Consider the following 12,964-nt stretch of genomic DNA (forward strand, 5'->3'; position numbering starts at 1 on the left):
GTCGACCATCAAGATTTCCGCCGCTGGATCACTGCTACCGCACTCGGATGCAGTCTCTACGGAGCCAGTCGACAGATCGAACAAGCCGTAGAGAGATTCGTCGGGCTCGATTGCCGCAACTTGGGTGGTGGCCGATTGGCGAGCCACCGCGTGCCTCACCCATCGCTGAAGCCTCGACCGGCCCGAGCGCTTGCGCTGGCGGGAGACCGGGAGGGTGGACGATGGAGGAGCCGACCGATACTGGGTCGACGGTTGCCGCAGCAGAACGCCGCGGACACATGCGCGAAAATGCGTCGCACCGCGGACGGGGAGCGCATCAACGTCGAGTGGAGCCTCATGGAGCCACGCGGAGTCGTCGGCGATGAAGGTGAGAGTGCCGAGACGGATCTCTTGACCCCCGACCAAAACTCCAGCAGACACCATGATGAAAGTACTCGGAAGAATCGCAACTTCTCCACAAAATCGCTAAAACACCTGCCCCACGGTGGGCGCCAACTGTCATGGTTCTAAGCCTGACAGTAGAGTGGGGGGTAGGTATGGAGAGGCAAGGTCCTAGCTATGGAGAGGTTGTAAACACAAGGGATGTACGAGTTCAGGCCCTTCTCGGAAGAAGTAATAGCTCTACGTCTCGGAGCCCGGAGGCGGTCGAGTGGATTATGAGTATATGAGTTACAAGGTGCCGAACCCTTCTACCTATGGAGGGGGTGGCTTATATAGAGTGTGCCAGGACCCCAGCCAGCCCACGTAGGAGAGGGTTTAAGGTGAGTTAAGTCTGGGGCGTTACTGGTAACGCCCCACATAAAGTGCCTTTACTATCATAAAGCCTACTTAATTACAGGCCGTTGCAGTGCAGAGTGCCTCTTGACCTTCTGGTGGTCGAGTGAGTCTTCGTGGTCGAGTCCTTCAGGTCAGTCGAGTGAGTCCTTCGTTGGTCGACTGGAAGGCGACCTCTTCTAAGGATGTCTTTGGGTAAGGTACTTAGATCAGGTTCATGACCCTACCCTAGGTACATGACCCCATCACCTATCCCCGATGGTTTTTGGGTCTTGTGGGAAGGACCCCCCCTATCGTCCAAACTCACTTGGCGACGGTTCCAAATGCCGTCGTGGAAAGGGTTAAAAACCGTTTGTATAACACCGACGCGTACCAGTGTGAAGCCTTTTGACATAAGCATCGCATCCCCAAACTTTAAGAAACGACAACTTAGGTTTGTTGCCAAACCACAGTTCATACGGTGTCGTCTCCATGGACTTTGCCGGTGCCCTGTTTAAAGTGAATGCAGCTGTCTCTAATGCATAACCCCAAAATGATAGTGGTAAATCGTTAAGAGACATCATAGATCGCATCATATCCAATAAAGTGCGGTTATGACATTCGGACACACCATTATGTTGTGGTATTTCAGGTGGCGTGAGTTGTGAAACTATTCCACATTGTTTTAAATGAAGGCCAAACTCGTAACTCAAATATTCTCCCCCACGATCAGATCGTAAAAAACTTTATTTTCTTGTTACGATGATTCTCCACTTCACTCTGAACTTCTTTGAACTTTTCAAATGTTTCAGACTTGTGTTTCATCAAGTAGATATACCCATATTTGCTCAAATCATTTGTGAAGGTCAGGAAATAATGATACCCGCCATGAGCATCAACACTCATTGGACCGCACACATCGGTATGTATTATTTCTAATAAGTCAGTAGCTCGTTCCATTGTTCCGGAGAACGGAGTTTTAGTCATCTGCCCATAAGGCACGGTTTGCAAGTATCAAATGATTCATAATCAAGTGATTCCAAAAGTCCATCTTTATGGAGTTTCTTCATGCGCTTTACACTGATATGACCCAAACGACAGTGCCACAAATAAGTTGCACTATCATTATCAACTTTTCATTTTTTGGCATCAATATTATGAATATGTGTATCATCACGATCAAGATTCAACAGAAATAGACCACTCTTCAAGGGTGCATGACCATAAAAGATATTACTCATATAAATAGAACAATCATTATTCTCTGATTTAAATGAATAACCGTCTCGTACTAAACAAGATCCAAATACAATGTTCATGCTCAACGCTGGCACCAAATAACAATTATTCAGGTCTAAAACTAACCCCGAATGTAGATGTAGAGGTAGCGTGCGGACGACGATCACATCAACCTTGGAACCATTTCTGACATGCATCGTCACCTTGTCCTTAGCCAATCTTTGTTTAATCTGTAGTCCCTGCTTCGAGTTACAAATATGAGCAACCGAACTGGTATCAAATACCCAGGCACTACTAATCTCATAGTCGGAGGAATATATTGAAGGAAATATGCCCTAGAGGCAATAATAAAGTTATTATTTATTTCCTCATATCATGATAAATGTTTATCATTCATGCTAGAATTGTATTAACCGGAAACATGATACATGTGCGAATACATAGACCAACATAACGTCACTAGTATGCCTCTACTTGACTAGCTCATTAATCAAAGATGGTTATGTTTCCTAACCATAGACATGTGTTGTCATTTGATTAATGGCATCACATCATTAGGAGAATGATGTGATTGACATGACCCATTCCGTTAGCCTAGCATTTGATCGTTTAATATATTGCTATTGCTTTCTTCATGACTTATACATGTTCCTGTAACTATGAGATTATGCAACTCCCGTTTACCGGAGGAACACTTTGGGTGCTAACAAACGTCACAACGTAACTGGGTGATTATAAAGGAGTACTACAGGTGTCTCCGAAGGTACATGTTGGGTTGGCGTATTTCGAGATTAGGTTTTGTCACTCCGATTGTCGGAGAGGTATCTCTGGGCCCTCTCGGTAATGCACATCACTATAAAGCCTTGCAAGCAATGTAGCTAATGAGTTAGTTACGGAATGATGCATTACGTAACGAGTAAAGAGACTTGCCGGTAACGAGATTGAACTAGGTATTGGATACCGACGATCAAATCTCGGGCAAGTAACATACCGATGACAAAGGGAACAAAGTATGTTGTTATGCGGTTTGACCGATAAAGATCTTCGTAGAATATGTAGGAGCCAATATGAGCATCCAGGTTCCGCTATTGGTTATTGACCGAGAATAGTTCTAGGTCATGTCTACATAGTTCTCGAACCCGTAGGGTCCGCACGCTTAAGGTTTCGATGACAATTATATTATGAGTTTATGAGTTTTTGGTGTACCGAAGGAGTTCGGAGTCCCAAATGAGATCGGGGACATGACGAGGAGTCTTGAAATGGTCGAGACGTAAAGATCAATATATTGGACGACTATATTCGGAGTTCAGAAAGGTTCCGAGTGATTCGGGTATCTTTCGGAGTACCGGAGAGTTACGGGAATTCGCCGGGGAGTATATGGGCCTTATTGGGCTTTAGGGGAAAGAGAGAGGAGAGGTTGGGCGCCCCCCAAGGCCTAGTCCGAATTGGACTAGGGGGAGGGGCTGCGCCCCCTCCTTCCTTCTCTTCTCTTCCCCCTTTCCTTGACTCCTACTCCTACTACTTGGGAAGGGGGGAATCCTACTCCGATGGGGAGTAGGACTCCTCCTTGGCGGGCCCTCCTTGGCCGGCCGCACCTCCCCCTCCCTCCTTTATATACGGGGCAGGGGGGTACCCCATAACACACAAGTTGATCTACGGATTGTTCCTTAGCCGTGTGCGGTGCCCCCCTCCACCATATTCCACCTCGGTCATATCGTCGCGGAGTTTAGGTGAAGCCCTGCGCCGGTAGAACATCATCATCGTCACCACGCCGTCGTGCTGATGGAACTCATCCCTGACGCTTTGCTGGATCGGAGCCCGGGGATCGTCATCGAGCTGAACGTGTGCTGAACTCGGAGGTGCCGTATGTTCGGTACTTGGATCGGTCGGATCGTGAAGACATACGACTACATCAACCGCGTTGTCATAACGCTTCCGCTTACGGTCTACGAGGGTACGTGGACAATACTCTCCCCTCTCGTTGCTATGCCATCACCATGATCTTGCGTGTGCGTAGAATTTTTTTTTGAAATTACTACGTTCCCCAACATATATACTTGACATGAAGAAAGCAGTAGCAATAAAACTGAACGATCATTATGCTAAGCTAACGGATGGGTCTTGTCCATCAGATCATTCCACTAATGATGTGATCCCGTTATCAAATGACAACTCATGTCAATGGCTAGGAAACTTAACCATTTTTTATCAACGAGCTAGTCTAGTAGAGCATACTAGGGACACGTTGTTTTGTCTATGCATTCACACATGTATCAAGTTTCCGGTTAATACAATTCTAGCATGAATAATAAACATTTATCATGAATAAGAAAATATAAAATTATAACTTTATTATTGCCTTTAGGACATATTTCCGTCAAAGCTAACCGCGTCCGTTGCCCTCAGGCGCCGGCCAAGATGTCGGAGCCAGAGGTGAGCATCTGTGGCTGTAGCCACGCGTGTCCACACCTCCCAGGCGAAGGACAGTGACCGAAGATATGCAGTGGCATTTCGAGGTTACGGTTGCAAAGCGCGTAGTAGTTCTTGGGGATGCCGTGGCACTGCAGTCTATCGGACGTGGAGAACCTGCTTTGAAGGAGCAACCATAGAAAGAATCGGCATCTTGGTGTGGCCTTGGTTGTCCATGCAAATTGAAGGGCTAAGAGCATCGCTAGCCGCGCCTCCAGAACGGCCTTCCTAGGCGATTTTTTCGCGCCGGCGCCGAAAAAATGGCCCAGTCACGCCTCCAGAAGCCTGATTTTCGCTGGCCTGGGCCGAAATCAGCGCCGGCGGACCCAGGCCGAACCCGGCGCGCTAGGGGCGCCCGGGGGCGCCGGGGCGAGTGGTTTTTGCGCGAAGCAGCCGCGGGCCCGCTGAGTCAGCGAGACGGGCATTCCGTCGCCCTCATCGCCTCGGTTCCCGCGGGAATCAATGCCAAGACTTCCGCGCTGCCGCCGCCGGTCAGCCTTGCCATTGGTTCCTCATGGGCGGCGCGTCACGGGGCGGCGCGGCGACGCCTCCCCTCCCGCCACGCGTACACACGGGGCGCGGCTATTTAAGCTGGTGACCTCCCTCGCCTCTGGCCATACCAGCCCTCGCCGCCGAGTTCTCCCTCTCCCGTGCGCCGCCGCCGAGCCCTCCCTCTCCCATGCGCCACCGCCGAGCCCTCCCTCTCCCTCTCCCGCGCGCCCGATGGCTGCACGCTGCAGCGGCCAATGGCTTCGGCCGTCGCTCGCTCCGCGAACTGGAGTCGTGGCTCCTGTTCGAGGCCAACATCCCGGCGCCGCCGGACATGCGCGCCGGGCCGACGGGATGGAGGCTCAGCAACAAGGGAGTGCCCGTTCCCTCATTGCCCGACGCCGTGGCGCACCCGGCCTACTTCGCCGCCGAGGTCGAGCTCGTGCGCGCCTCCCTCACCGACGAGCAGCTCGCCCTCCCCCAGTACACCGCCGACAACCACGTAGCGTGGGCGGCGTACTTTGAACGCCGTCAGGAGCAGCGACTGGCGTCTACCAACGGGGCGCCGGTGGTGGGCGGCACGAAGAACAGCGACGGGCGCCGCTGGGTGGGGCGTCCCCGGCCGTATGCTCGAGGGCATGCTGGCGCACCTTGAGGGCGACAACGACCCGCCGCTGGCATACCCTCCCCCGGCCGCCCCGGCCCACCGCCGACGCGCCGGGCAATGGATGCCCAGGAGGTTCGTCACTTCCTCGTCTTCCTCCTACAACTCCTCGTCGCAATCTTCTTCCCACTCCTCCGGCTCTCCGGCGCTGCTCGGCATCATGGCCGAACCTGCGGCGGAGACGCCGCTTGGCCCGCGCACTCGCAGCGTCGGCATCGTCATCAACGAGGGCGGCCGACACGCCTCCTCGTCGGCTCCTCCGCGCTTCGTCAAGCCAAAGACGGAGCCGGGGCTCGCGCCGGTGAAAACGGAGCCGGGGCTCCCCGCCGTGAAGACAGAGCCCGGCGACGTGGAGCTCGACAACGACACGACCCTAAAAGGGGGGCGCAAGGACTTCGAGAGGATGGAGTGGGAGCGCCAGATCGCCGCCCTGCGCCGCTTCGAGCAGCGCCGCCGGGGCCGCGACGGAGTCGTCGTCGTCCTCGACGACAGCGACGATGCCGACGCGCCACCGCCGCCGCCATCAGTCCGCCATGGCGACGCCGGGCAGGGGTCCAGCAGGGAAGGCCGCGTCAAGGAGGAGAAGGCCGACGACGACGGCGGCGAGGATGGCGGCGACGACGGCGACTACTCCGCTTTCAGTGATTTCTTTTTTTAGTTATATTAGCTATGTAACGCGTTCGCGAATAATATATGCCAAAGTTTGCCGAAATTTAGCCGTGTTTAACCGAACTTCGCCGAACTTGTTTTTTTTTAAAAAAAATCTGACGCGCCTGGGGGCGGCCCAAGGGCCGGCGACTGGGGGCCAACTCGCCCCAAGGATGTTTTTTTGCACCGGCGCGCCCCTAGGCGACGATTTTAGGCGCCTCGTGGGGGGTCAACGGCTGAAGATGCTCTAAGACGGCACAATTCTGGAACTGGCGCTGGTAGCATCAGCACATGGGTATGTAGCCGAGCTCGATCGCCACCCTGAACACGTCACGCGATCCAGGGAAAAGAGTCGTGCCTAGAACGCGGTAGCACAAGTCGACGAACTCCGGCAGAAGCGGCGCAGTCACCCTCCCATATATAGACCGCGGAGCCAGTTACCCTCATGCGGTGCGTCTTGGAGACTTTTGTTCTTGCGCCGGGACAAGGCATGGAGGGCCGGCCATAGCTGGCATCGGGGGGATCCCAGGGGCCATGCCAGAAGGAGAACACGGCCCCGTCTCCCACCGTGGTCGTCGTTGCATTGGCGAAGAAGGTGCCATCGGCGTTGGAGCACGGCAAGTCCATTCCCAGCCAAGGGAGCCGTGGCACGGTTTTGGCAAGCCAAAGCCAGTGCATGCGGAGGGCCATGCTGAATTTGCGAAGATTGATGTTCCCGAGCCCTCCCAACGTGATGGGTCGGCAGATCAGGCGCCAGAGGACGATTAGGATGAAACGATGATTATGAGGTGGGGAAGAAATGCGATTGAGATCATTTTGTATGGATGGAAATCACATGTCATCACTACTTGCAAGGAAGGATGGTTAAGACTTAAGAAGAAATGACGGTTGTCCTATAGGAACGCAATAGGAGAGAGAATTAGCTTGTCACTGTATAAATGGAAACCACGTGACATTACTTCTTGCAAGGAGAAGATGGTTAACAAGAAACGATTATTACCAAGGAGGAAGAAGCAAGAGAGAATATTTTTTAGTCGTTGTGATTTTCATTCACCGTGGCAACACACGTGCATTAAGCTAGTAATACTACAAGGTCCCAGTTGCAGAATGCACCAGGCCACCTCTTAGATGGATCCTGTCCCTCCCATCTCAATCTGACGGCTCATGTGCAACTGGTGCATCTGATGCATTGGCTTGCTGAACTGGATACGTCCTCAAGTAAAACCATCGACACGGCGTATGAGGAGGCGCAGCCCGAACTCCGGCTCGATGATGAGCCGGAACGCCGGGGAGTGCCTGTAGTCCGGTGAGAGAGCAAAGGCAAACCGCGCGAGGATGACGGCGAGGAGCGTCTTGGCCTCAACGATCGCGAGGTTCTGGCCTAGGCAGGTACGCGCTCCGAGGCCGAACGGCATGAACGCCGCCTGCGGGTGCTTGCACGCCACCGCCACCCCGTTCTGGAACCGGTTGGGGTTGAACCGGCGCACTGTCGGGCCCCAGGCGGTGGGGTCGTGGTGCATGGTAGAGACCGGCACGAAGAAGTAGGTACCCTTGGGAGCGAGCAGCTGGCCCAGCCGAACATCACGGAGCGTCTCCCGCACCACGAACGACGACGGCGGGAACAGCCGCAGCGTCTCCAGCACCACCATGCTCACCGTCTTCATCCGAGATACCATGTCGAAGTCTGGTGCCGCGGCGCCGGCGGCGCCACCGCAGACATCGAGCACCTCGGCGCGCGCCCGATCCTGCCACTCAGGGTGGGCGGCGAGCAGCATGAGGCACCAGGTGGCGGTGACCGCAGTCGTCTCCTGGCCTGCGAAGTAGATGTTCTTGCAGTTGTCAACCACGAAGTCGTCCGGCCGCGGCTGGTCGCCGCTGTTGTCGATGATGGACCGCAGGAAGTCAGGGCCCGGAGAAATCCCCGTCGCCGCCCGGCGCCCTCTCGCGATCTCCAGAATCAAAGACCGGATCTCCTGCGTGAGCCTCCAGATCCTCCGGTTCTTCTCCGTCGGCAGAAACCTCAGCGACGGGACGGTGAACATGACGCTGGGATCGGACATGAGCCCGGACAGCGCCCTGAGCCGGAGGAAGATCTCCTTCCCCGTGGAGTGGTCGTTCCCGAAGCAGGCCCGGGAGATGACGTCGAAGGAGAAGCTGCGGATGTCGGCGTCGACGTCTACTGCCGCGATGCCGCCCTTGGCGCCGTCGACGGCGGCTTCCCACGAGCGCAGAAGCGGCTGCGCCGCACTGACCATGAGCCCCACCATGCCCCTGACTTTGGCCATGTAGAACTCGGGCGCGATGACCTTGCGCTGGCGCGCCCAGCAGGCGCCGTTGGCCTTGAGGACGCCGGCGCCGAATAAGGGCTCCTGCCCCTTCTGCTGGAACGTCGGCTTGCCCATGTCTAACGAGTCGCACCGTCCGATTGCCCGGATCAGCTCCGGGTCCGTCACGTACAGCGCCGGCCGCTGCCCGAGCCAGTACAGATACGTGTCACCTGCACGACACACGGCAGGAGGAAAACCGTCAGTTTATTTGTTTTCTCTCTAACACAGAAAAAATAAATGGTCTGAATTCTGAAGTGCTCTTGGGCCTATTTTGTATGCAACTTATCAACTTCTAGCTAGCTGAATTTTTAAACTCTGCAGCAGCAAGCCAACTTGCTAGAGCAAGCATGCGTCTGTAGCAGTGCGGCCAGTTTCATGCATCCATAACTTCGACGACGGATAGAGGCACTTTACCCACGCATGCTCGACTTGTACACGGACAGAACCAGGATTGAAAACTATAGTACGATCGAGCAAGCGTGTGTGCCAACGCAAATCAGAACGACTAGCTAGCTAGTTCAACTGTCGTGAAACAGGCGCGATTAGTTCAAAGTAGAGGAAGAGGTGGACGGGCATAGTATGCAGACCGTAGGCTTTCCTGCACTTGTGGAAGAAGGGGAAGATCATCTTGCAGTAGTCGTCGAAGCCGTCCTTGTGGAGGTCCCACTGGCCAGCGCCGCCGTCCTCCGCCGCAACGGCCTGCGGCGCCCTCGCCTGCACCTCCGAGAGATTACCCCTCAGGAACGACGACGGCGGAGGGCCGTCGATCCCCTGCTGACGGAAGACCTCCCTGACGCGGCGCCGCCACGCGGCCACGCAGAGGCAGACCACCGCCGCCGCTGACCCCACGGCCACCAGATATAACGATAAACTCTCCATGGTCACTATGCTCATCCTCTCTGTCTCTCTCTCCCTTTGTTTCTCTAGCCGACTGTCTCCCACACACGCACACAGTAGTAGTAGACTAGTAGTAAGTACCAGAACAAGAGATGGCTTCTAAACCTCGCTGTGCCAGGACAGAAAGACAGACTCCAGTATGCTCTACGGGGGTCACGAATGGGATTGTGTTAAGTACCCAGTACTATATGGACTCCATTAACAAGGGATTCGGAGATCACAGCTCGATTACAGGGGGAAGCTCAGAGGTAGGTGGAGTACCTTGCTGATTTATAGTGACTGATCCTTCTACCTTCTGGGCTGGGCCGAGCCGAGCCGGATAAGGGCGGCCCGTAGTAAAGTCTTTGACAGATTGCGCGGCAGGCCGTGACTAGTGTTGGGTTTAGTCCCACATCGGTTGTGGGGGAAGACATAACACGACTTATAAGGGCGGGGTGTCCCCTCCTAACAGCCTAGTCTTTTGGGGGGAGAGGGCCCAAGGCCTCTCATAAGTCAGTGTTGTTCTCCGGTTGGGCCTGGTGACACATGTGAGTCGGAAACGCTGGTGTAGCGGACCCGAGATTGCGTAACAACTAGACTATTAACTCCCGTAGATAAATAATTATTAGGTTGTCTCAAAAAAGAAGATAAATAAATTAGGAATCGAGATGATATCATTTTTGTGCTTGAAGATATAGTTAATTGGGGTGATGGAATTTTCGATGACCCCGGCTTCTGCATCCGGGCGATGCATGCAACCATTTTATTAATTATTCGCAAAGACCTTACAAAGTGATACATTAGTATGTCTAAAGCCACCATCTTGACAACATTTGTCGCTACTCCTATTCGTTTGATGAAGGAGTGTCGATAATCTAAGCCGAATACCAAACAGACCTCGCACTGGCACACAACTAGTCAGTAGCTTATTTGGGCGAACTGTGCTCCTTTACAGGGATCTCTCACGTATCTCTTTCCTCCTCTACAAAAAAAGCTCTTCTCCTCCCATCGGCGCCGCCGCCGGTCCGTCCCATCTCCGATGGCCTCTAGGGCATGGAGGTGCGAAGGATCTCGGCCCCCTGCCAGCGGGAGGGACCCCGTTCTCGTTTTTTGTTAGATTCAGCGTCTTGGTTGGAGTTGTGTGGCGGCGGCGATGTGCCTAAGTAGGAATAATGTCTCCCACGTTCTATCCCCTTCCCAATGATGCGGATGTTTGTCTCCGTTGGATCTTGCGGGATTCGGTCGGTGTTGGTTTTCGGTGGATCTGTTTGGATCCGATCTTAGTTCGTCTTCGTTTGGGTGTTTACAGGTTTGATCCTTCTGATTTATGACTTTCTTCATGGTTGAAGGTTGCTACTCTGGTGCGCTGGTCCTATGGGGCCTTAGCACGACGACTTTCCGACTGTCTACACAACAAGGTTTGCCCGGCTCCGGTGAAGGAGGGCCGATTACGGCGGCGCGCCTTCGACTCGCTCCAGTGCTTGTAGTCGTCGCTAGGTGGTCTATGGACATGGTTGTAATTTTTATTACCTCTATTGTTCTTTGTACTGTCATGATTGAAGATGAATAGTGTGAAAGTTTATCCGGAAAAATTAGCTTATTTGAGCTATAAACATGTTAATTATTATTATTTTTTTGCGGGAATTAATTATTAATTTACTAGCGTGTCTATGTTTCAAAGGACGATGGCTACATTTCATAATTCAGGCCGTATGGATCAATGATCAGCTAGCTAGCTAGCGATCCATCGAGCCGGCCGGTGTTCCATTTTTGTGAATCAACATCAGGAAAGCATCTTAGCTGTTAGCACCCGTGTAGAGTACGTTGCTAACTTGTTTTGCTCTTGGCTGCCTGGAGTGGTACACTTGCTAGGTCGATGGCTCGATGCCTGCCTATACATAGATCGAGTGTTATTTTTGCCAGCTCGTGAAGGTACCTCACACCGTTTTAGAAATATATTCCCTCCGTCCGAAAATACTTGTCATCGAAATGGACAAAAAAAGATGTATCAAAAACTAAAATACGTCTAGATACATCCTTTTTTATCCATTTTGATGACAAGTATTTCCGGACGGAGGGAGTATGAAGATTCTAGCAACAGATCGGTGACCCATATCTCAAAAAATGCTCACCACTCACATCTCAAAAAGAAAAGAAAAACCTCGCCAATAAAAATAGTTGGGCATGATAGGTACCGCCTCCCTAGAAAATGCGATGACTAGTTGCACACATATTGATGTTTCGTTGGCAGGATTAGTTATACATATATACTCAGTTGGCGCGGCAATGTAGTCTAGTTGCACACACATGAATGTTTAGTTGGCAGAACTAGTTACACACATATGCTCAGTTGGCGCGGCAATGTAGTCTAGTTGCACACACATTGATGTTAATTACACACACATATACTCAGTTGGAGCGGCAATGTAGTCTAGTTGCACACACATTAATGTTTAGTTGACAGGAAGACTAGTCGTCGAAACATCTCCATATGGGGTCTATTTTTGAAGAGCACGTTGCGAGGATTTCAATTGTGAAAACGGATCTGAATTTCGACACGCGGTTTAAAAAATATGTCTTTTGTAATTTTAGAAACCAAAAATTAATGCACAAGGACGAACATAAGGAACATTAATGCACATAGGATGATTAATCGGATTTGCTAAAACTCATTCGAATGCTTTTTTCTTTGGTCTCGTTCACTTTTGTGGCCGTCAGATGGAAACACTCTGTGATTCGTGTGTCCAGGTGGAGAGCTTCGCCCGACGGGGAGGCGCAGCCCATATGTTGTCCCGCTGGCGGCCCATCTGTTGTTTCTTGTTGTATGGGCTCCATCCCCCTCGCACTTGCCGTCAGGCCCGGTCTAGGATATACGAGTAGACTGCTTTTCTCTTTCTCGTTGGCGGCTGCAGTACAAAGAGCGCGGCGGGTTTATCTTTGTCTGTACAGGCGGAAATTTTGTTCCATTTTTCTTTTGTTTAGGAGTTTTTTTGTTTGTAGTTGCAACCGCCCCAACCCGAGCGCAATCGCAACTCAGCACACCCAAGCGCATTTGCAAGACATATGACGTGACCACAACCGGGGGTCGGGGCGGAGGGCTGTCGACACTGCTGAAATCGGTTCCATTTTCTTTTCTTTTTTTGTTATTTTTTTGTTGTAGTTGCAACCGCCCCAACCCAAGCGTAATTAGAACTCAGCATGTTCAAGAGGGTTGTCTCGGTGCTGATGGGAATCGATTCCTTTTCTGTTATTGTTTTTTGTTGTAGTTGCAACCGTCCCAACCCGAGCGCAATCGCAACTCAGCACACCCAAGCGCATTTCAAAACATATAACGTGACTACAACCAGGGGTCGGGCGGAGGGTTGTCGGCGCCGATGAAATCGGTTCCTTTTTTTATTTTTTTGTTAGTTTTTTTGTTGTAGCTGCAACCGCCCCAACCCAAGCGTAATTAGAACTCAGCACACCCAAGCGCAACTGGGGGTCGGGAGGGTTGTCTTGG

At 52.4% G+C, this 12,964-nt stretch overlaps 1 protein-coding gene across 1 annotated transcript; it reads right to left on the reverse strand.

Annotated features, from left to right (window-relative positions):
• Positions 1-7,236: 7,236 nt before the first annotated feature.
• LOC123041121 (cytochrome P450 714D1-like) lies at positions 7,237-9,707 on the reverse strand. The gene is made up of 2 exons (XM_044463822.1): positions 9,177-9,707; positions 7,237-8,759 (listed from the first exon to the last, which is right to left on the reverse strand). Exons 1-2 carry the CDS (start codon positions 9,481-9,483, stop codon positions 7,477-7,479), a joined length of 1,590 nt encoding a protein of 529 aa, XP_044319757.1. The 5' UTR covers positions 9,484-9,707; the 3' UTR covers positions 7,237-7,476.
• Positions 9,708-12,964: the final 3,257 nt, after the last annotated feature.

The sequence above is a fragment of the Triticum aestivum genome, chromosome 2B (genome assembly GCF_018294505.1).
Source record: "Triticum aestivum cultivar Chinese Spring chromosome 2B, IWGSC CS RefSeq v2.1, whole genome shotgun sequence".
In the NCBI taxonomy this organism is placed as follows: domain Eukaryota; kingdom Viridiplantae; phylum Streptophyta; class Magnoliopsida; order Poales; family Poaceae; genus Triticum; species Triticum aestivum.

Excerpts from the sequence above, each read along its gene's own strand:
- LOC123041121 (XM_044463822.1), bottom strand. The coding sequence starts at position 9,483 with ATGAGCATAGTGACCATGGAGAGTTTATCGTTATATCTGGTGGCCGTG. Across the intron at positions 8,760-9,176 it reads CAAGTGCAGGAAAGCCTACG|GTGACACGTATCTGTACTGG; the intron begins GTCTGCATACTA and ends TGTGTCGTGCAG.